The sequence below is a fragment of the Mastigoproctus giganteus genome, chromosome 8 (assembly GCF_048544385.1).
Source record: "Mastigoproctus giganteus isolate SK-2022 chromosome 8, ASM4854438v1, whole genome shotgun sequence".
Taxonomy (NCBI): Eukaryota; Metazoa; Arthropoda; class Arachnida; order Uropygi; family Thelyphonidae; genus Mastigoproctus; species Mastigoproctus giganteus.
Window position 1 is genome coordinate 21064871 of NC_143582.1, and position 24634 is coordinate 21089504.

Here is a 24634-nt window from a genome sequence, read left to right on the forward strand (position 1 = left end):
CGTTTTCCTAGGCGCGGTCCGTTGGATGCTCCATTGGGTGGGTCGTTGTCTCCAAAGGAGTGTGGATGGTATTCTGTTCGTGCCCATTCTACATACGTGGCCAAACCATCTAAGCCTTCGCTTCTGGATTTGGTCGGCAATGGTTGGTTGCTGTTGGCATCTGGCGCGGATGGTATCATTAGTGATGCGGTCGCGAAGAGAGATGCCCAAGATCTGCCGCAGGCATCGCATTTGGAATACCTCAAGTTTGTTCAAATCTAACTTGAGACAAATCCATGTTTCCGATCCGTAAAGAAGAATGGGCAGGATCAAAGTCCGGAAGAGTCAGATTTTAGTCTTTGTGGAAATGTTGGTCCTCTTCCACAGACACCATTTGAGCGAGGCGAACGCAGTGGCCGCCTGTCCAATTCTGCTGTTGATTTCCATGGTGGATGCAACTTTCTTCTCCTGGACCAGCGACCCAAGGTATTTAAAGTCCTGCACTTGCTCGATCTGGACGCCTTCGAGATAGATGGTGGCTTGCGACCCATCTGTTGTCAGGGCCTTTGTCTTACCAGCATTGATCTTCAAACCGTATGGCCGGGCAATGTGGGCAATGTCGTAGAGGATGTCCGTGGCTTCAGCGTCGTTACCGGCAAGGATAGCACTATCATCAGCAAACATCAGGTCAGTCACATAGTGATCCTTGTCATATTGTATGCCCTTTTAGCAAGCTAGAAACACACTAGTGTAAATTATTATTATTGAATTAATAATAGATTAATGGGACAAAATTGAATGAACATTTGATTTGTTAATTACTAAATTATCACCATAAAACTTGAGGTCAAAAGATTCTTCGCTGTTAGAAATACACGTAGGAAACCTCCAACTACATTTCCCAGATTCAGACAGCCTCTTTTTATTTTAGAGAATTGCCAACAAATACACAGGAGCTGTATCAATCAGAATGTGATGTCAAGGGAAAAATAAGTTTATGGTTTGTATTCTTGATTCAGGATCGTGGTAAAAGATTTTCATTCTCCCATTGCAAATGCGCAGAACTGCAAATAAGGCTGATGGTATCATAAGGACAGCATTACAGTTATATCAAGAACTGCGCCGTTGGCTGGATGTTGTTTGGTTATTGAACCAATTTCCATACACCCGAGACACAGCCGTACTTGGAAATCCCAGCAGAGCTGCAGTTTCAGAGATACTCATAGCGGCGTATCTGATCGAGTACCATGCCATGTTTAAATCACTTAAATCTTTCATCTTACCAATTCTTTCACTGATTTTCACACACATAGTCCTCCGTAGCAGCCTAGTCGGCGTGGTACACACCACCGCCACTCGTTTGGAGAGATCTGGATTTGATTCCCATCGTCAAATGATTAAAATAACGAAACAGATTAAGGATGGACGAATTTGTAAAATCCAGTCATTTGAGGCTAGTTAGCCAATCTTGGAAGAGGGTGTAGGATTTCCCCTTGAGTTATTCAGGGTTTTTCATCCCGCACATGAAAATCAGCTCATAAACGTACACTTATATGGTTGTTGTTGTTGTTAGTTTGATTTATTGGTGCAGAGGCTACTAAGGCCATAATGCACGTACACTTATATAGACATGATACGGTTACGGTTATGAACGTACGCCTAGGGTTACGTTAATACCAATATTTAATTATAAATACCAATAAAATATTCTACTTATCTGCCCACTTGCTTTATATTGCATGGTGCGAACGTATGTTGCTGTCAGGAGGGTTCAAATTTCACGAAAAGGGTCTGCTTTAAGGGATGCTTATTGGTGTGCTTTAAGCACCAAAGAAACTCAAGCTACGAGGAATCAGCATATTGTGTATATTCGAATACACGCAATTACAACAATAAACATGGAAATGAATCGTAAACGGTTGAGTTGCCTGCTTGCTGGACGAAAAACCAGCGTTTCCAGCACAAAAACCTATTAGATACTGGCTTGAAACTGAAACTTGAAACTGTGAAAAAAAGTCCATAAAAATTCCTTTATAGGAATTTCTATAGGATTTGAACTAAGACCTTTTTTACTGCTCTCGCAGTTTTCAAATTGGATATAAGCACAGTTCTCCCCCACCAGCGGAAAAAAGCTTGAGTTCGAATCTCATCAATGACGCGAGGAATTTTTATGGATTTTTTTTTCACAGCGTGGCTGAGATAGTCGGTCTCTGGTGATATTTTATCTTCAAGTAGCTCGCGATTTTCGTCTAAAAACAGGACCAACCATATAATACTCTCAATTTACAGACCCAATATACTGTATTTATGCCCCATAGCCTTAGTTGCTTTGGCGCTTAGCGCACACTAACATTGACCCTTCTTCTACCTCCTCGTGTGGAAGAAGGACGATGATTATAATTGCTGTGCTATTCCCAAGGGTTCCATGAAAGGGTAAGTATACCTAAGAAAGTGGCCACTTAGTACAAATTACATAACTTACTTTCAGGTACGGGGATCAACAGGAAACATACTATTCCTCCCAATGTCATGATTCCTATGACGGACATTCTCCTTCCTAAATATTTAATGGCATATACAGCAACGAACACTGCAGGTATCTCTGCTAGCGACAGTACCACGAAATTGATGAAAGGATCGCCGTGAAATTCATTGGTGTTGAGAGAAATTCCATAGTAAACAAAAGAATTAACGAACCTGAAAGAAACCATTTAAAATCATGTCATCCAATTTATAATTTTAATTATAAATTTGTTAATTGTTTTTAGTTAATTAATATACAACTTTGTTGTTCTATTTATTTCCTTAGGTACTTAATAGTACAATTGCATAGTAAAAAGCATAAAACATGAGCAATTTCTTAACTAAATTATTCATTTCTTGTATGAGGATCGTTCAAATATGCAATCCACTTCTAGATTAAACAGTTTGGGTATGTCTGGAAAGCTATTTGAAACGTATCATGTTATTCCAATAACGTAACAAGTTCGAACAGGGAAAGTGGTCACGTTCTGGGTAGACCACCTTCCCTGTTCGAACTTTGCTAAATGAATAATGAAAATAATTTTAAGTTCTACATCATTTGAATTGAATTTCTAAATAAAAAATATCTTACCAACAAAAGAAGAGATTCAGTGATTTCATCCTCAGTGAAGGGGTCCTCATTAAATCTATTATAGATGTATGTTTTGTGCCTTCTCCTCTATCCTGTTGAAAAAGAAAATTCTAAATACACACCCACGTACATACCAGTGACACGATTAGTAACATTTATTTATATATGTGTAATTTAATAATTAATTATTTGCCTCATAACATATAATATAAGGTATATTCAAAAAGCTTCAATAAAAATAACCTACGAGTATAATATATAAAAATTTACACTTAATATTGGTTCTTAACAGCAAAAATGACCTTGAAGTTATCTTCACTTATAAGCTGATCTCATTAGCCAGGTTCTTGCTAAACTTTTCAAGAAAATGTATGGAAGCTATATGAGTTTGTTTATCCAAAACTAGCCTTCTTTATTTATAGTTGACCTTTACTTAATCGTCAACTATTATTTATGGACCATAAATTGATGGCGGTTAAGAAGATAAATGGCATCCACTAGAACAGAAAACGAAGAATATCTAACTGCTCAATTTTCTCAAGAACCTTTTGGTTTTTCGCTAGAAAAGTAATTCTTAAATTGAACAGTATAATGTTCCTGGTTCCATATCTCAGTGGACGACAAGTTATCTTCTTAATAGATTTTTTTTGCAAATTGTGCGTTGCCATTATCAGTTCATTATTGTATGCCTATGGCCTTATTAACCAATAATGAAATTTCGTTTAAGAGCAAACAGAGTGAAATCTGTAAATTCAGTTTTAGTCCCATTTAAAGCAACATTATGGTAACCACAACTGGGGGCGATGGAGAGGACCAAAGGCAGAGAGGGAGCAAGACGAGGTGGATTCCGATAAGGGTGCCTTCATAAAATATACGCACTTTCTTATCTCAGATACAAGAAATCCAAAAATTCTATACACTTTATTTTGATAAACACCGTACAAAAATATTTATTTCAGTAATACTCAAAAGTTGAGCTAATTGGTTTAAACATCAGATCAATTCAATCTACTTTTATAAACGATTTTAAATTATTATACAGAAGTTTCACAAGTTAACAGTTGTACCTTTATGATTTTCTTATACATTTTTTCCGATATTCCTTCAATATCATGGACTGTTTTTTTATTTCTTCTTGCTGCAGTTTCTAGAACTTTCTGAAACTCCTTTATTTTTCCCTGAGTCAACAGCCAACGAGGCGATTCGGGCACTAACCTAGGGTGGGCGAAAAAATAAATAAATAAAATATTAATATTGCTTCTGTAATAATTTCTTTAAAAAATTATATCTTATGAAAATTACTTTTATATTAATTGCTAATATTGCTTTTATAATAAATATTATTCTTTACATGCCTCACAGGCTCACTCTCCGAATGCAGTACCACAAAATTAGAAAATATCCCAACAGAGCAATACACTAAATTTGTTTTAAGGATATATTACAAAATAACAATAAATGGGGACTTCAGACTCTGGAGGAATTAAAAGATAAAGCCCGATTTATTATGTTTTAAACTGGACTGTTAATAGCTTCACCGTAGTCACAAAATTAAACTCTAATGCACCAGCCAGATCGCTAAGAAATACTCTGGAATGACAAATTACGGTTAGATTAATAAATGAGTCGAATTGGGGAATATTTAATTCATACTGACGCTTCACGTGACAACTGAAATTTTTAAATTCATCTGTGATCGATGGGATACGAACCCGGATCTTTTCTACCCGATGTGGGGTGGACGGTGACGATAACACTATGCTACACGCGCAGACAAGAGCTGCCGGTAGATCTCATCAGTGAAACATTGGTCCATACGCACCAGGGGGTCCTAGTTCTTGTCAGCAAAACATGCCACATATTAAGCAACCACCGCCAGTCTACTTGTATAATGAGTAGAATGCATGAAGAGTCCACGGACTCGTGTTGCTTGCGCACAAACGAAGGCGTCCATCGGCGCGGTGCACCAGGTATTTGGACTCATCCGACCAGCACACTCGTTTCCAATCCTTCGGTGTCTAACTTCGTCGACCGCGAATGCGGTCGACGAAGATCAGCGGCGAGAAGACGGTGCCTCTTGGGTAGTCCGCTGTAGAACCCAATACGTCTGAGTGTGCAGTGCATTGTCATATGGGATATTGTTCTTGCGTTCCCCATGTTGTATTGAGATGTGAATTGTCGTACAGTGACCTGCCGTTGAGCCCGTACAATGCGCAACATCCTTTCGCTTCTACGAACTTCCACCTTGCGTAATCCTTTACAGTTTTGTCCACGGGAGGTAGTTTAACCCGTTCGACACCATTCTTTTTATCCCTTAACCACAGTGGGCTGTGAGCAACATATAAGACATGCCGTTTGCGATAAAGACGCACCTGATGCACGAGCTTCCACAATTGTGCCCTTTTGAAACTCCGTGATATCTTTACAACTTCCCATAACTGCTAGTTTATCACTTTGACTTGCACGACCTGATGCATATTACCACCGCTTTGGCATAGAAAACTGTCCTGCGTTTTATACTGCGAGCTATGTGGCATAGTCCATTACTAATGGGATGATCATAACTCAGTGATCACTGAGTATATGTATGTATGTATGTGTGTGTTAGGCACCAAAACAACTAAGATTATGATGAATCAGTATATTATGTCTGTAAATTGCGTGTATTCTCGATTTTCCTGTTTGCTGGACGAAAAACCGAGGTTTTTGGGTGAAAAAAAAAAAAAAAAAACAAACGTACATTCCTTTCCTGAGACTGATTATCAACTTTGCTACCTGAGAGGGAGCACACTATATGTTTCATCTGCTGAAGCATGCGCAAATTATCATTTAAGATAGCTTAATATAAATTAGAATTTTTAATATTTGACATTCTTTTATTCACAGTAATATCAGAGAAATCCAAGCCTCTTGCTAGTGTTCTTATGGTTATTGAAAGCAGTTCTGGGAACCATTATGATGTTATTAAGAATTTGGCAAGAGTTGATCAATTTGTGGCAGAGTAGGTGGAACAGCGCAGCACTGGGCAGTGTAACACGTAAGTTTTTTCCTGAAGTTGACACTCGTATGAAAGTCTCTCCACTCGCTGTCTCATAGACATACTGTTTCTGCTGAAGCCTCTTCTACAGAGACTTCCATGGGCACTGTTCTTCTGAATTGACTTCTATAATTCCCACTCTCTCTTTCAAAACAGTTCGAACACGTGCAGCCACCTGTTAACATTCATTTACTGTCCAACTTCAGACTCACAGAACCAACTTTTCATCTTCCTCGTTTATTCATTCAACTGCCGTTTTCTGGAACAACCTTCCTTCATACGTATTTCCTGAAAATTACAATCTACAGAAGTTCAAGTCCAATGTCAAAAAATATCTTCTTTCGTCTTCTCAACCTCCAACCCAAGCACGGTACTAAGTACTATAGGTTCTAATACCTCCCGTGTTTGGGGTTTACATAAAAAAAAGTCTTTCTGCAATGACTGCACCCTTGAACGTTTCAAATTCAGCTCAAGACTCTTCACCTTCACTACAATGACGTTCATTTTCTCAACAAGATTTACAATTTTGGACTTGTGCTGTATTTTTTTTCAACTCTACAAGTGTCCTACAACTACAACTCAATTTAACGATGAAAATTCCTGTGCTCCTGAACTTGCTCAGCTGGCTGTTAACTGACTGTGACTTTGCTACTGATGATTGTAGGACTTACTGGATGTCATATTTAACCTAAGCTGTTTATAAGGTTTGTACCTGCTTCTGTGCTAAAATGCTTGTTTAAAGTTTTGTCGATTAAATGGTACTGGCCTAGGGATTTTTTTTTTTTTTTTTGGTTGGGAATTATTATCCTTAATTATTTTCTTTGATCTTGTATATAACCTTTAATTTTTGATATTTATGTTAATTTTTTAAATTTAACGAGATTGCTTGCTTTGTTTTCTTTGAAAACGTCAAAGTATCATTTGATTACCTCAAGATGTTGAGGTTAATCTTGTGTATAGTGTTTAATTTTTGTATAGTTTTTAAGATACTTTTTATTCATTTTTTTTAACAGTTTTTGGCTGGAGCCTTCGACTCAAACTTTGTTGGGCTTTTGGCGTCCCTCTCTTCTGCTGCTGCTGGCTGGTAGCTCCTGGTCTACCTTCCCATGGCGGTGTTGGCGTGTTTCCGACCTGCTGATTCCGGGTAGCCAAACAGCCAGTTCATTTCTGGCCATTTCTACAGAATCCTGTATCTTAAAAGTGAAACGAGGCGGAGATGAACTAATGTTCCAGGTGCCCTACACAAATACGGACATACATACATACAACTTAGGCCGTATAGCGCCATATACACTGCTCGACAAAATTTACAGGACACCTAGAAAACGTGCTGTAACTCGTGCAGCTTGCGATGAAGCTGGACGAAATTTCGTATGGTGGTGTACCATATAATAATGATCAAATGAGGGGACAGCGAAAAACTTCAGACAGGTACAAGGAACATATATAGGGGCTCTATAAGAAATACCAAAAAGGTCACATTACAGAAGTCGATACAAGATACTAGAAAACATGGTCACATGCCATCAGTATGGTGTATGATCCCCTCCAACTGCAAAACAGGCCTGATAGCGGTGAATCAGGCTCGACATAAGGTTGCCTGTGAAATTCTATTGCAACAAATCTCATTCTTCCACCAGAGTAGATCTTAGCTCACCAAGTGATCGAGGAGTTGGCTGTCGGCGTGCAGTGCGAAGCCCAAGGGTGTCTCGCATATGTTCGATTGGATTTGTCTGGTGATCATGCTATTATTCGCACTATTATTCGATTCAAAATTCATGTTCATAGAACTGTATTAAAAATTATTTATGACAAACTTACAGAGGACTTGAAAGGTTTACTTACCACCAGGCACATATCATTGCGATGAATGGTACAGTAACAGCTAACTGAATGTAGACCCAGTTTCTCAAAACCAAGGCTGCAACTGCTAAATAGACATAAGCCACAGGCCATCCCAGTTGAAAAATGAGTCCAACAGCAGGTCGGTATTCAGAACTTACAATTTCCATTACTGTGAAATAAAGTAATAAATCTATTTTTATATTTACTTGCTCAGTTGATACACCGTGCACGAGTTTTTTTTTTATCGACATGCAATATTCCAATAGAAATATAAATTTAAAAATATAATGAGAATAATTGCAATTATTAACACTGCTGACTAAAGAACCTTACATGTGGAGAGTTTCCCCCTTCCCAAGATCAAACATGCATTAGTCCTTGGACTTTACTTATTTGAAGCAGTATTCTCTCTATTTGCTCCAAACGAATGCAAAGTAATAATACCATGAATTGATCACTTCCTCAACACACTTCAACGAAACGAAGCTGCCGATGGTTTTAGATACTTCGGAAATACACGTAAAGCTCTTTTATTTGTCACAGTCTTGTTTTCACTACTTTGTGAATAATCGTCATATATTATTAATAAATTAATTAATTTTGCATATTCAACCTATTCTTCTATTCGCTGTAAGACATAAATGCTTCATTGTAAGTCTCGGTGGTGAATCTTGCCAAGTCAGGAATGAAATCATGTTCATGACATATGATGAAACAATATAATTTTGTTTTTTGTTTTAATTATGGTTTAATAGCTGTCGCTTCCAATGACAGTCCTGTTTCAAAACTGAAACTTAAGACAACAGTTCAAAGTTCTTTTCAAAATTAAGGTTGTTTTTCACAGAAATTTAAATTCTACTTAGAAAAATGAATATCAGAGAAGGATTTAGAAAATAACTTACCTAAAACGCATCCACTGAGATACATTCCATACCCACCCATTGCCACGAAAAACCTTAACGCTGTAAATACAGCGAAAGAGGAAGAAAACATGGAACAGATTCCTGCTATCAGAAAAAGTACAAGACACCAGATGATTATGGGTCGTCTACCGAACCTGAAATAAAGACAAGAAATGTATATTGTATCTAATTAAAATCGTTTATTTTAAAAAAATAATTAAATATTCTTTGTGCTTTGAATAACAATAGTAAAATTAGATATTGCAATCCGTTATAAATAAAAAGTTTTCTACCTACATATCTGAAAGGTGACCCAACAAGATCACTGCAATCAAACAACCACCCATGTACACAGATTTCGTCATTGACACCAGCCATGCCCTGTCACATACAAGGTCCCACTGAAACACAAAAAAGTGAGATAAGGTAAGATTTTATATACTGTAAGTGAATAAAAAAAATCAAAAATAGATATACTATAAAGTCTCGTAAAACGTGAAAATAGTTCGAATGAGTGGGGCATCATTACGAGCTTGGGCCTTCATTCAACTTAGTTTATTTGTGTAATACTCTCTTATTTATAAGGTAATAAAATTTTTAATAGACAATAGTTGATAGTTAATTGATAATAGGTGTTAATACAAGATAATAAAATTGTAAAATGTAATAAAAAGATTAAATGAAAATGAGGCAAAAAAAAAAAAAAAACACAACCCATTCATTTATCAGTCCTATCAATGTCAAACTCTACATTGCCTGATACTTGAAGAAAGCTTGGCTCATTCACTAATGAACTTAAATGTTTTGGACTAGTAATGAGAAACAAGTCTGATTGAAATACGCGCTGTTCCGTGAAACTAGGATAGAGTAATAAAAGGATTCCCAGCAACTGATACTACAGCTTCAGTGATTGCCAAGCATGGAACTGTCTGATAGTGTCTGATCATGGGAAAATCTTACCTGGATTTATATAGACATTTGATGGAGAGCAGGCCTAGCAGTAACAGTTATTACCAGGGTCCTGAGCTGGATATCATCATTCTTCTCTTCCTTAGTGATTCCCCTTCTACTTCTCTCTCAGGGTAACTCAGGAAGAAATTTTTTTAGCTGGTGCAGCATAAGCCTCAAGCTTCCTTGCACCGTATGGCTAATGCTACTACTACTACTACTACTACTAATAATAATAATAATAATAATAATAATAACACCCTGTGTACTTGGTAGCAATACCCGTCACGAGGTGGAACCCTCAATCAGGGAGAAATAATGGAGAAATAATATAAGAGTAATAACAGTAATAATATATACAATAGCCAATTTTTCTGGTACTCGTAAAGTGCAAGAGTTATTCTGATAGGTGAGTTAACCTTCTTTCCCTCGTAGTACTGAGGTAACGTACCTAAACTTCAAGAACGACTACAATACCCATATCTATGATATACCGTATTTGATTATGTATTTGTTTGTTTTATAATACAATACAATACAATACAATACATAATAATAATAATAATAATTATTATTATTACTATTATTAGTTGTTGGTGACTCTATTGTCAGGGAAACGGGGAACATGCTTTGTAAAAAGGATAGGTGGAATAGGACCAGGGTATGTCTGCCAGGGGCAAAGGTTGATGACGTTGTAGAGCGGATATCATCTTTTAAGGGCACAAAAGGTGATATAGTTGTACACGTTGGCACTAATGATATTAAGAGTAGGAGACCGGCGGAATTACTTAGCAAGTACAGGTCACTGTTGAAAAAAAGCCGTGAATTAGGGTTGAACTTGAAAGTGTCTGCAATTCTGCCCAGACACGATAGGAGGGAGTATATGATGAGAGCCTTGTCAATCAATTCGGCCCTGGAGGGATTGTGCAAGGCTCAAGGGGTAGAATTTTTTTCAGCCTGGACTGTACTTGTTAACAGGAGAGATTGCTTCTACAGGGATGGGATACACTTAAATAGAAAGGGTGCAAGAATTTTTGCTGATGCTGTCGAGGCAGTGTTAGGTGGGTCGGAAAACTGCTAGTTGGGGGGGGATACAAGGACTAATAGATTAACAGTAGCCACTGGCAGAGGTGGAAGTGATTCTTGCACTGCTTCTATTCAAATGAGCAGAAGTCTGAAAAACAAGATGCAGGATATTTCAGAGACTGCTGGTAGTCATTGCGTTACAAGTAAACACATGGGTTGTGTTAGGGTAGCTAAGAATAGAAACAGGTGCATGTATACCTGCGTGTACACCAATGCTAGGAGTTTGGTAAATAAATTTGATGAATTTGAGGTATTGCTCAAAACATCAAAGGCAGATATTGTTGGGATATCAGAGACGTGGTGTCACACAGATATAAGTAATGCGGAACTGGAATTTGGGGAATACAATGTATATAGAAAGGATAGACAGGACAGGAGGGGAGGAGGGGTTATGCTATTAATTAAGAAACACATAAAGTCAAAGGAAGTGAAGCCAGTTGACATCAATGGACAGGGCAGTGTCGAGTCAGTTTGGTGTGACATAAACACTGGGAGATCAAAATTGAGAGTAGGAGTGTGCTATAGGCCTAATGACTCTGATGAGTATAATAATATATTGTACAGGGAAATAGAGTGGGCCAGTAAATCAGAGAGTCTTATAATGGGGGATTTTAATTTCCCAGATATTGACTGGAATTTGTGGGTTGGTCACTCGCACACTAGCAAGGCTTTTGTGGATTTATTGGATGATTGTTTTCTACATCAGCATGTTCGTAAGGCAACAAGAGGGAGCAATACTCTTGATCTGATTATCAGTAGTGATTCTTCATGCATTAAGAACCTGCAGATAAATGAACCACTAGGTGGCAGTGATCACAGTGTGTTGAAGTGGGATTTACTCAAGGAGGTAACTACCATCAGAGGTAAAGGGAAGGGTTTTTGTTTTCATAAAGGCGACTATGATGGTCTGAGACAGTATTTAAATTCTATACAGTGGGACCAACTGATGATGTTACCAACAGCAAACTCAAAATGGGAAGCATTCAAGGAACTAATCTTGGTGGCTACCAGGCTTTACATACCAACTAAGAAATATTGTTCAAGGTTTAGGCCTAAATGGTTGTCAGATGGACTAATGAGACATGTGGCAGAGAAGAAAAATGCATGGGATACATACAAATTAATGGGTGACATGGAAGCCTATGATAGATATAAGTTGGTCTGTAACCAAGTCACAAAGGAGATTAGGCAGGCAAAGGCAGACTACGAAAAATCCTTGGCAAAGGATACAAAGAAAAACAGAAAGGAGTTCTTTACATACTTGAACTCGAGAAGGAAAGGGATGAATCAGATTGGTCCACTGGATATTGATGGTTCAACAGTTGAGGATCCTGCTCAGGTGGCTAACAATCTAAACGAGTATTTTGCATCTACATTCACGCATGAGGAGTTATTCAGGAAGGAGAATGATGTAGGTAAAGTAAACATTGGCAGTGAGCTGGATGATTTTGTAATAACTGAGAGGAAAGTGGAGGAGAGATTGTTGAGGATAAACATAAAAAAGGCACCTGGGGTGGATGGGATCTATCCAGTTATATTAAAGGAGGCAGCAAAGGAAGTATGCAAACCCCTAGCCATAATTATGAGAGCTTCTTTGGACTCAGGGGAGGTACCCATAGACTGGAGATGTGCAAATGTAACCCCAATTCACAAAGAAGGATCAAAGGCTGACACAAGTAATTATAGACCTGTTAGTTTAACTTCTGTTCCAGGTAAATTAATGGAGGCACTGGTTAAAGAAGCACTGCAGGATCATCTAGACAAGAATTCAGTTATAGCTCAGACGCAGCATGGTTTTGTTAAGGGCAGGTCTTGCCTGACCAATTTGATTGGATACTATGATGTAGTCACAAAAGAACTGGATGCAGGGAATAACTTTGATTTTATATATTTGGATCTTAGAAAGGCTTTTGATACTGTTGCACATGGAAGACTGCTGCACAAATTGGAGCAGTGTGGCATTGGAGGCAAATTGCTGCTATGGATAAGGGGATGGTTGAGTGACAGAAGACAGAGAGTGGTAATCAATGGACACTGCTCAACGTGGACTAATGTTATTAGTGGAGTTCCTCAAGGTTCAGTGTTGGGTCCATTGTTGTTTTCGGTGTTTATGAATGATATTGATGATGGGATATCAAGTTTAATGTCTAAGTTTGCAGATGACACAAAGGTTGGCAGGGTCGTTAAGGACACTACTGACGCTATGCTGCTGCAACAGGATCTGGAAAGGTTGAACAGATGGGCTGAGAGGTGGCAAATGAAGTTTAACATTGACAAATGTAAAGTACTACATATGGGTAACAGTAACCCCAGAGCAATGTATCAACTCTGCGGTACTACACTGACAGTGGTGGAGAATGAAAAGGACCTGGGGGTAATTGTGCAGGCAGATATGAAGTTCTCTGTGCAGTGCAGACGAGCTGCAAGAGTAGCTCACGGTGTCTTGTCAATGATATACAGGAATTTTTCTAGCAGGGATAAGGAAGTGATTATTCCCTTGTATAAGGCAATGGTTAGGCCACATCTTGAGTACTGTATACAGGTCTGGAGGCCTCATTTCAAGAAGGATGTAGAGCTGCTGGAACGGGTACAGAGAAGGGCAACAAGATTAGTAAATGGAACAAAGGATTGCTCTTACGAAGAAAGGCTTAAGTTTTGCAAATTACAGAGTCTGGAGACTAGGCACCGGCGAAGTGATCTGATAGAGGTGTATAAGGCTTTGAATGGTTTGAGCATGCTCAATGCCAATGGGATTCTTCATCTTTCTCAGAATAATCACCTCAGAGGGCATAAATTCAAATTGAGGAAGGACGGATGTCGGATAGATGTGCGGAAATTTGCCTTTGGCCAGCGGGTGGTTGGTTGGTGGAACCGACTTCCATCACTTGTTGTTGAAGTTGATAGCCTAAACAAATTTAAAGCTCAACTGGACAGGTATTTCGAACGAACGGAGGGGTGAAATGGGAGAGGGTTTTTTTTTTTTTTTTTTTTGGCTGATGCTGAATAAGCTTGCTTTCTTGCATCATATGCCTCTACTAATGCTAATGCTAATACCTATATTTTGGGCTTATGATTTTCGCACTTTATAATTTATCATTTCGGATTATGTAATCAGTTTTATCTTTAATATGCATTCCGGTATAATTGGAATTTATTAGATTTTATTTATTTTTTAAAGATAATTCTGTTATTTTATTAAATTGGGAAGATTTTATATGATTTATAACGCTTCAAAAGTATATAGCTTTATAAATTAAACAGAAAAATTAAATCTTTGTAAATTAAACAGAAAAGTAATAAAAATAAATAAATATGGCTATGTAGCTATCATTAGAGGCAGCAAATGCACATCCTCCACATGATGCCTAATTATATCTGATAATTAAAATAAATATAATATTTAAAATAAAAACATCAGCCAGTAGTACGGCAATAATGCAGAGCGAAACGAAACGCAAAAAAATATATAAAATAAACAAACAGGGAAGGGAAAGTAAAGATAATAGAACAAAAAGGTAGTCGATAATCCCCTATAAAATTTAGTCAATTAAGTCATTAAACCCAATTAATAAACTGATGTAAATTTAAAATAATGCCAATTATAAATAATTTAGCGGTACCCCCCCTCGAAGGTACCAGTTCCAAAAGACGTGAAATATCACCAAAAAAGGTTAAAGAAACTACCAAAAACTAAAATATCAAAATGATAGACTGACCATCATGCCCCATATCGACAGAGGACCACGAGGCCAATAATGGTCATGGAATCGCTGCATTTCAATCGTCATACAAATCATCGCAAAGGCAGAAATATCGAAGGACCAAACCACCCCTCCATTCCCCGATAGATCAACCAATGCAGAGGATTTGCATGGCGGTGGTCCTTATGCATAAGGACCACCGCCATGCAAATCCTCTGAAATATCGAAGGACCAAACCACCCCTCCATTCCCCGATAGATCAACCAATGAAGAGGATTTGCATATTTGCATAAGGACCACCGCCATGCAAATCCTCTGCATTGGTTGATCTATCGGGGAATGGAGGGGTGGTTTGGTCCTTCGATATTTCTGCCTTTGCGATGATTTGTATGACGATTGAAATGCAGCGATTCCATGACCATTATTGGCCTCGTGGTCCTCTGTCGATATGGGGCATGATGGTCAGTCTATCATTTTGATATTTTAGTTTTTGGTAGTTTCTTTAACCTTTTTTGGTGATATTTCACGTCTTTTGGAACTGGTACCTTCGAGGGGGGTACCGCTAAATTATTTATAATTGGCATTATTTTAAATTTACATCAGTTTATTAATTGGGTTTAATGACTTAATTGACTAAATTTTATAGGGGATTATCGACTACCTTTTTGTTCTATTATCTTTACTTTCCCTTCCCTGTTTGTTTATTTTATATATTTTTTTGCGTTTCGTTTCGCTCTGCATTATTGCCGTACTACTGGCTGATGTTTTTATTTTAAATATTATATTTATTTTAATTATCAGATATATATATAGAGAGAGAGAACAGAAACAAAAAAAAAATAAAAATAATAAATAAAATAAAAGAGTATACGGGAGAAGAGCAATAAATATTATACATTTTAAATTAAAGTGAATGGCTAAGTTTAGAAATTATTGATAAGGAGATAACTATATTTTCTTTTCACTTCTATTAATCGCAGAAAAAAAAAGTTTAATTAATTTAAGAAAAACAGTCGAACGCGCCTGAAATGTAACGCACTGCGTACATTAACTAACTTTTTTTTCACAGACACATCAAACTTATTCCTTAATTTATTATTTGTGTAGTCGCTTGCAATATCGTCAGGACCCATGAACACGAACGTAAAGTTTGCTGAATGTAATACAGTAAACCCTCGATTTAGCTTACTAATAGGGGAGAAGGGGTGTCCATTAATGCAGATAGTCCGTTAAATCGAATGTAACCTTGGGGGGGGGGGCATTTTTAATTGTTCTTAATGTAAAAAAAAAAAAAGCTTTAATACAATATACAGTATGTACTTACAATGTTGCAATTTGACCTTTGATTTACGGATATCACAAACAGTTTTTTTTTTAAAGCCGTAAATTTCACAAACACGTGCTACTGAGACGCCTTGTTCTAATTTATCAATTAGCTCTAATTTCTGTGCCACATTTAAGTTCGCACGATTTCTTTTAACTCCTCTATCACTTGATGCCATTTTAAATTGTAAGAATTGCAAAATTATTTAATAAATAAAGTCACAATTCAGAAATCACAGAAACACTCTGTATACAACATGACCGCACGATGAAAGCTCGAGGCGGACTGAGACCGAAACAAAGCGAGTCGGTAGACCTGCAGTTTAGTGCCCCGAGTCATATTCAGCTCGCAAGTCACTGCCTGCTCTTACCTGTTATCTGTAATCTGGGAAAACAGCTATTTGAACACGTTTTCAGAAAGAATAAAAAACAATTTCCTGAATTTGATTATAAAAGTGATTATCAAAACAATAATGGAAATAGGTAATTATTAATTTTTAATTAATAATAACACTGAAGTTTTGTATAACCTAAAAAAAATAATATGATCGAGATTAATATGTACATATGTAAACTGTATTATTATTTGTTAAATAATAATACAGTATCCGTTAAATCCGGAATCCGTTATATCAGGGTCCGTTAAATCCGGAATCCGTTATATCAGGGTCCGTTAAATCGAGGGTTTACTGTAATAAGTACTTTGGAAATTTTAACACCAATGCAGAAAACCAAAGACAAATCATGAGTTGCGTATTAGCTGTACGTTGTTTATGTAACTATCCAGATTTATCACTTTTTTTTTTTTTAACAGATGAGGAAAGCTTCAATATCGCATACTTATCGAAATCAAACAGAAATTTAAAATGAAGAGGAGTACATTATGGGGATCACTATTAGATCAGCGAAATCGAAAGAACTGAATGAGACCCATTCCTGGGTCTCACAAAATTCTTTCGATCTGAAAAATTCTTTCAATTCATATAAAAAAAAAAAAGAAAAAAAAAAGATTGGCACCTTTGAAACAGAACATTCACAATCATTTTAAAACTACATAAACATGTACATTGTATACACTTAAATAATAACTATTTAAGTTTTTAAAATAAATTAGCATAAAATTATATATTAATATAAAATTAATTAATATATAAGGCATCTAGAATCGATTATCCGAAGTATCGTCGTTCCCAGTTATTTCCGATAACAGGGAATTTGCTATACTTTGAACAACGAATGTTAAAATAAAATTTCTGGATTTTTTCCCCTTTTTTTCTCTCCATTAAAAGATATGGGGAGTTATACGTTAAACCTTTAATAGGATGATACTGTATTCCTCAGATCATGCCATTATAATATATAGTAACCGCCAAACAAAGGAATTGTGATTTAGCATGACTGTGTCCTAGACAACAACGTCACATGCCCTGTTACTACAACAGTGTCATTACATCCAAGTAATTATACTGTTGTGTCATTCGCTTTACCAGACAGACAGACTGAAAAGAATAAAAATACTGCACGAAAGCGTACGTTAACAACATTGAGCTGAGCATTGTCTCGACATTTCAACTAGTTTAAAATTAGAAAGTTAAAAATGTAAACTTTTCATACGTGTGAATGTCCCCCTCGTTAAGTTGAAAATAAAAAGTTACTCTAGCGAAGCCACAACTGTTTCATGGCAACGGATATAGCAGCGCTCAATTAATGATAAACCTATTTTTTGTGGCTGTATACGGATTCGAAAGGTCACAGTCAGCTTCTCAGATGACAGTGATTGTAATTACTGCAATAGTGTCAAAGTATTCCAAAATACAATAAAAAAATAACATCTGAGACAGGTAACACTTCTTCATAGGAAGGGGATGGGGGGGTTATTTTAGTAGCTCATGGCCCCAACAGTAAAACCTCCATTTTACCATAATCCATTTTAAGTATGCCTTTAGTGGTACCAGAGAAAATGCGTAAGAACATTATGTTAATTTTTTTTTCTAATTACATTTTAGATCAGTTGTAAAAAATAAAAGCTTGATCTTATAAAGTCCAGCCAAGGAGGATTTTTTTCAGTGCCTATTGACCACTTTGCCTCTGATTAAAATACGTAATGCGTATTAAAACATCTGTTAAATTTCTAAATCATATGCGTGAGAATTCCATGTTGAAATTACTTGCTGACCTTGACCGACATCAGTGTATGGTTCAAAGTCAGAACAGAACTGGCTGTTACTGGAATTTCCTAATTCTGCTGTCTGGCTTGCCGAATGTTTGATTATATTTTTTCATCAGATAAATTGTGTTGCTGCCCTGATATGAAAAGTATTAACTAATCTTCCAAGTGATTAATGTATCGAGTGTTTACAGTAGACGAAATTTAAAATTAAAAACAAAAATTCACTTTTTGTCAAGGTAAGTAAAATAATAAAGAATAATAATAGTTTATTATTCTTAATCTTGCATCACTTATTGATAAATTGTGATGTGTTAATCCATCACAGTTAGGAATAAGTTATGGAGGATTCTCTCGATTTTTCGTCGTAAAAATCTATCGCGATTTGATATTCTCAGAGTGGCGTTGTATTTATAATGTTATCAATCTTCGAAAGATCATAAGGTACCTAACCAACGCAGTTACTTGTTTCAGGCCTCCCTACGACCTTACTTTTAGGGCAAATAAGAATATGTACGCCAGGGCCCAGACTTTCTAAATTCGGAACTGCTGATTGCATCTACCTCTTGTTTCAAAGCTGTCCTTATTTCTGTCCTCACTGGTGTCGAATTTTCACCGGCCTCAAAACTGTGTGAATATTTTAGCCATTTTTTGCCTTTAGTTGACAAGTATACCAGTGATAAACAAGAAAATAACAACATGGCAATGACCAAAATAGTTGATCCCGTTACTGGCTTATGATCTACTTTGATATTTGAACTACCAGTTGACGGTTTATCGTGTCCCTCCCAGTGATTCAAAGAATTAACAGAAGCTGATTTGTTTATTTTCATAAATACTTTATGGACCCCCCCCTAACAGCTATTCGATGATGCCCATTATTTTACAAAACGAGAAGGATATTTCTTTAATTCTTCTCTGTCTCACAGATATTTCCAGTAAACCGGATTTTTCATCCCCAACATGATAAAATATGAAGTCAGCCAGCAAATGCTTTCGCTTCCTCGAATGAAATGACAACGGAAAAATAAAGCGATTATTTATAGTCTTGCAAAACCATCCTTTATTATAACCTCTTAATATGTTCTGACTGCTTTCTTAGCATTTTCCCAACTTTTATTTGGAGCGCTATTGAGTAAGTCACTATAAAGATTTATATTGATAGATATTCGAAGTTATCTGAAATAAAATACACTGCTATATTATGTGAGAATTTGCTTTAAGATTGATTATCATTGATTATCATTTCTGTCTCATGTTGCTAGAAAATTTATTTTTCTTTAATGAAAGGTAGCTACACTGTATAGCTAAATAACGCACAATTTTGCATCATTTAGCTGGACAATGTTTATTATTATTATTATTATTATTATTATTATTTTCAATTCTAATAAATTGTAGTACTTCACCTTTCCGTTAATTACAAATGACAAAGTTGTAACCACTAGCGACCTCTCTTGGCGCTTCTGATCTTCACACAAGAAAAAGAAAATTGTGCGTGATATCACTGTAACTGTATCCTCACGAGACGAGAGGAGAAATTTTTTTAGTAAAAACAGTTTGCAATTTTCAGTGATATCTCTTTTTATATCAGTAGTATTCGATATTTGAAAGAGTGTTTACACTTCACGAATCTTGATTTTTTTTTTTTTTTTTTTGACAGAAATTTGACCTGTAATTATCAAGTGTAATAATATTGTAGGCATTTTTAGGATTTTATTTTATTTTATATTTTTTAAAGTATGTAAGTTAAAAAGGCCGAAAAGAGATTAAAAAAAAAGTAAACACTACAACACTACATCTTAAAGTTAACGCAAACAATATATTGGTATAATAACCACTATACTTGTATGATATTGCGGGAAAATTAAAAAATATGTTAATTGAACAAAACAAATGTGAGAAAAAAAGTATTTTTCCTGTTAGAACAGAAGATATCGATTGAGTAATGCAGCCACAGTTTGAAACAGAAATTCCTTTCATCTGGACGGGATTCGAACTCATGCCGTTTCCCCAATGGAAGCTGAACGATTGTAATTTTATGCAATTATGAAAGTGATTTCACAAACTCTGATTCACTGCAGCTCAGATAAATATAAAATACTGTACTTTCTTTTTCTTTAAAAAGCGTAAGTGTAAAAATTTCATTTTTAAATCCTTATTCAACCTGCCCAATAGAGGTAAGTCTAGTTTCACTGTTTCAGAACTTGAAATGAAAAAAAAAACAAAACTGTAAACACTGAAAAACTTAACAAACACACATACACGCGCTCGCATGTGCATTTAATCGTGTGTGTTAAACGCTAAAGCCACTAAGGTTATGAGGCGCCGTAATATTGTTTCTTTGAATGACATGTATTTCATGGTCGATGTGCCTGTTTTCTGAATATAAAACCGAATTTCAGGGAGATAAAACCATTCAACTCAGAGTAATCGATTGTTGGAATAAACTTCCAACTTCCATCTGGTATTATGGAAGTGGGCGGTTTGAATAAATTTAAGAAAGAATTAGTCAGATTATTAGAGAGAATGGAAAGATGAAATGAGGCAGTGTGTTTTTTTTTTTTTTTTTTTTTTTGATGATGTATAAGCTTGCTTCCTTCCATCATTTACCACTACTGATACTAATGCTAACTCTCGACCAACTCATGAAAAATTGACGGAATTTGAATAAAGGTCTTTTCCACATGGTGTGCTACGATTGTTATTATAACCACTGTGCTATCTGTGAGTGCCAGCCAGCGTACTTCACCTCTATAATAGACCTCCATATTTTCTTGTACAAATTTGAATATGGCAAACTTCAAAAAGCAAGACTTTTTCTTCTCGCTCTGCTTTGACAGCAGCCATGATACGAGAACGAATTTGAGTCAATGTATTTCCATTGGCTCGAATATAATATCGTTCTAAACATATTAAATTACCTACTGTGAAACTTTCTATATATAGAGAGGAGAAATTAGGAAATCTTTGGAGTTTTTGACCTCAGTTTGTCCGTCTAAATGTTTATCCGCTGAAGGATTGTTGTTGTTGTTGTAGGGTTTTAGGCGCATCTACGACTTAGATCATATGGCACCGTATGCATAAGCAAATTCTGCGTGTTCTCTGCTCTATTTGATGTTTGCTTGGCGAAAAACTCCATTTTTCGGGAGAAATATCATAAAGCCCCTCGCCTGAGATCGACTAATTCAACCGCTTTGTGAAAAAAAACCCATAAAAATTCATTACATCATTGATGGAGTTTGAACTCGAGCTTTTTCCACGCGGTGTGGGAAGGATGGTGCTTTTATGCACTGCTACTAGCGAGGGCCCTGCGAAACGGATTTCGGCTGCATGATTTAGTGTAGACGGTTTACATTTATAAGATAAGGTCAGCGAAGAAACTGTAAGAAATAGCAGCATCTTGTACTTTGGAGAACGACGATAACTTTCAGATAGCTTTTAACACATTACATCATTCGGTTGATCACAGGGAACTTAGGCTGTTCAGTTTGACTAAAAACAAAAGTTATTCGTCATAGGTTCGTTAACAGAGGTCACCTACTGGTTGATGAGAAGCCAGTAAGCTTAGAAAGAGCTATCCTAGCTGTCTCTTAGATTTTAAAGCGTTTGTGGATTCGCCGCTTGGTCTTGTGTTCACTTAGAGATAAAAACCGTTGTCCACGATCCAGCCTAAGTTGCTAATAGCGTTTAAATCACACAGCATCACCCAATAGGCGAATCCACTAAACGCTTTAAAATCTGAGAGACAGCTAGGATAGCCCTTTCTAAGCTTACTGGCTTCTCATCAGCCAGTAGGTGACCTCTGTTAACGAACTTATGACAAATAACTTTTGTTTTTAGTCAAACTGAACAGCCAAACGACGTATGAAAGAAAAAACTTCTATTTAAATACACAACAACCGTTTATGTGCGAATTCTTCAATTACTAGGTTGCTCTAACTCTTTGCAATATTATTAATTAGATTGCTGAGGATCCCTGTCGTCCTCTTCTATATAATAAAGGTTACTTTACGATAACCTTTGAGATTATCGTAAACGGCTGTTGTTCAAAGAACCGTCGTCTCGATTTTTCGGTTGGGAAACCCAAAACTCTGAAGGATAGGGCATACACAGGGCCGGATTTAAACTTGTTGTGGCCCTAAGCTATGACATGTATGAGGCCATTCTCTCTCTCTCTTACAGTTCACCTCTGACAATATTAAAAAAGGATTTTTTAAGATGGAGCGAGGCCCCTTGTAATGTGAAGCCCTAAGCTGTAGCTTGTTTAGCTTATGTATAAATCCGGTCCTGGGCATACACAAAGTGGAGCGGGAGGTGTGGAAGATAAAATCCCATAAACTTATAAAATCATATTTTTATACTTTGATCATGAAATGTGATTACAACTGTAAAGGGAAATTTTGATAGTTGGACTATAACTTTCTCATTTTTTTATATCTATTTGTCCCTTTCCCACTGTAATCAAATTTCTGGGTGTGCCTCTGTCTGACGCCATTAATATTCAGCTGTTACAAACTGTTATTCAACGTGAATACTAACATTCGAGGTATACCGTAATCAGGAATAAAATTTTCTTACCTCCTCTACAATCGTTCTGGAATAAGAGGATTTGTCATATTCCCATTGCCTACATTGGACAGTGGTTGAATTCCAATAATCATTCTGACTATCGCTGATATTCACTAAGTCAAACATTTTACACTGACTAAATTCTGGCTTTCCATTCCTTATCTCCAAAGGAATACTCGAGTTCTTCCAGCTTTCAGTATCCCCATCAAAACTGTCTGGTGGTGGTGCGCACCAATGGTCCACATCCGGGCCAAGAAAAGTGACAGCAACGTTATGGCAGCCAGGAAGAAAGCAACTAAAGAAGAAAATAAGACTTATGCAAATTTGCCATGGGCCACAACCACCAACAATATCTGTGATATCTGTAGGGGTATCATTCTTGTTATCAGCTTTCGATTTATCCGATACCATCTGGAAGAAATTCCTATAAAAAGAAGAAAAGAAAATCCGTTAATTTTGTTATATTAAGCAGCGTTTTTTAAAAATGAAACGCTAAATTCATTACAAAACTCCCCACTCACCCTGTGCGCATCTATTTTTGAAAATTAACAGTGGATAATTCACAATGATCCCCTGTTTTCAAATATTTAACTAGCACCAGAGCCTTGAAACCAGAATGAACACCACCTGCAAAATGTTGCCGACTCCTGATAGTAGTTTAAAAATATTCAAATAAAAAACACTGCACAATCTATTGAAGAACATTAAGTCCTTTAATAATTATTAAAGGACTGCTTGAACTGAATTTTGAAGTTTTCGGAATGTTTTTCATCGAAATGGTACCTACATGCAAAATGTCAGCCTTCCAAGTCATTAAAAAAAAAATCAAAAAAATCCTCTAAGAATTTAACTGGACTGGCATACAAACTTTATGGTTTATTAATGAAAATTTCAGCTAAATTAAACATTTAATAATTTATGAAACCATCAAAATTACAAACCTTGCTGAAAGTTGTTTTTGTGTTGTCGATTCTGTTTCTAGAACCTTTCTCGAAAATGATCAATCCAATCTGAGAGTGTCGAACGTAAACTAAGCTACAAAATTCTCTCTATGTCACAATATATTATGATGGACAGAATACAGGGAACTACTTCAGTCACTAGATATCGAATGATTCCTTTCTGAAGAGTGTCTGTAGACATGGTATTACTGATGTAACGCTAAGGATAAACTCATATACACACAGATTTGTTTCTGATACCATCTTTGGAGCCGACTGACTTCCTCTGTTTACATGATTGATCAGTTCGACTTTACTCTCTCTGTCTCTCTTACGAAATTAAAGGAGTGTGGTTTAAGTGTACTTCGTTTTATCTCGATAGCTTTTGAAAATTGTATATTTTTCCTCATATGCTGTGATGAATAGCGATCGTTATAAAATGCACACTGTCCAATAATAGGACCCAATTACATACTATATTTGGATAGCTATATCAGAAATAATATGAGGATAATTCAAAGAAAATTCAAACTCGCCATAAATGGTAAAAAAGGCAAATAGTAAATAACGAAACTGTTGTGAGACGTTTTTTTCCCTTAAAACTGTTGGCAACAATGAGTACATAGCCACTCTGTCCATGACTGCTCAACTGCTTTGTGCATGACAACTCAACTGCAGTCATGAACAAAGATGTAAATGAGATCTTCATCTCTATCTAGCGATTATGCACTAGGCATAGAGCTCGAATCGTGAATATTTCATCAATAAATGCTTGTAAATTATGGGAAAATCCATTAATGGAGCAACCTATAGGTTAACGATGGTCCAAGGTAACTATGGCAACGGAATATGTGATTTCATCCGATATGAAGTGAGATTGCAGTTTCATTGTGAGAGCAGTAGTAATTTCGTTTTTGTAACCCCAAGAGACATTCATTCTACTCTTGCAAAAAAGAGAAGTTCGTCTTTTTCATCAGTTCTGACATGTCTCTCTCTCTCTCTCTCTCTTTCTCTCTCT

At 36.5% G+C, this 24634-nt stretch overlaps 1 protein-coding gene across 1 annotated transcript in view; it reads right to left on the reverse strand.

Annotated features, from left to right (window-relative positions):
• Positions 1–23750, reverse strand: part of LOC150081324 (organic cation transporter protein-like) — a 32418-nt gene extending 8668 nt beyond the window's left edge. Inside the window, exons 1-8 of the mRNA XM_090380167.1 lie at positions 23617–23750; positions 22685–23099; positions 9176–9279; positions 8879–9033; positions 7977–8145; positions 4162–4309; positions 3095–3186; positions 2462–2676 (exon numbers count right to left, since the gene is read on the reverse strand). Of these exons, the coding sequence (XP_090236293.1) occupies positions 2462–2676; positions 3095–3186; positions 4162–4309; positions 7977–8145; positions 8879–9033; positions 9176–9279; positions 22685–23086 (1285 nt within the window). The 5' untranslated portion in view covers positions 23087–23099; positions 23617–23750. The remainder of the gene's footprint in view (positions 1–2461; positions 2677–3094; positions 3187–4161; positions 4310–7976; positions 8146–8878; positions 9034–9175; positions 9280–22684; positions 23100–23616) is intronic.
• Positions 23751–24634: the final 884 nt, after the last annotated feature.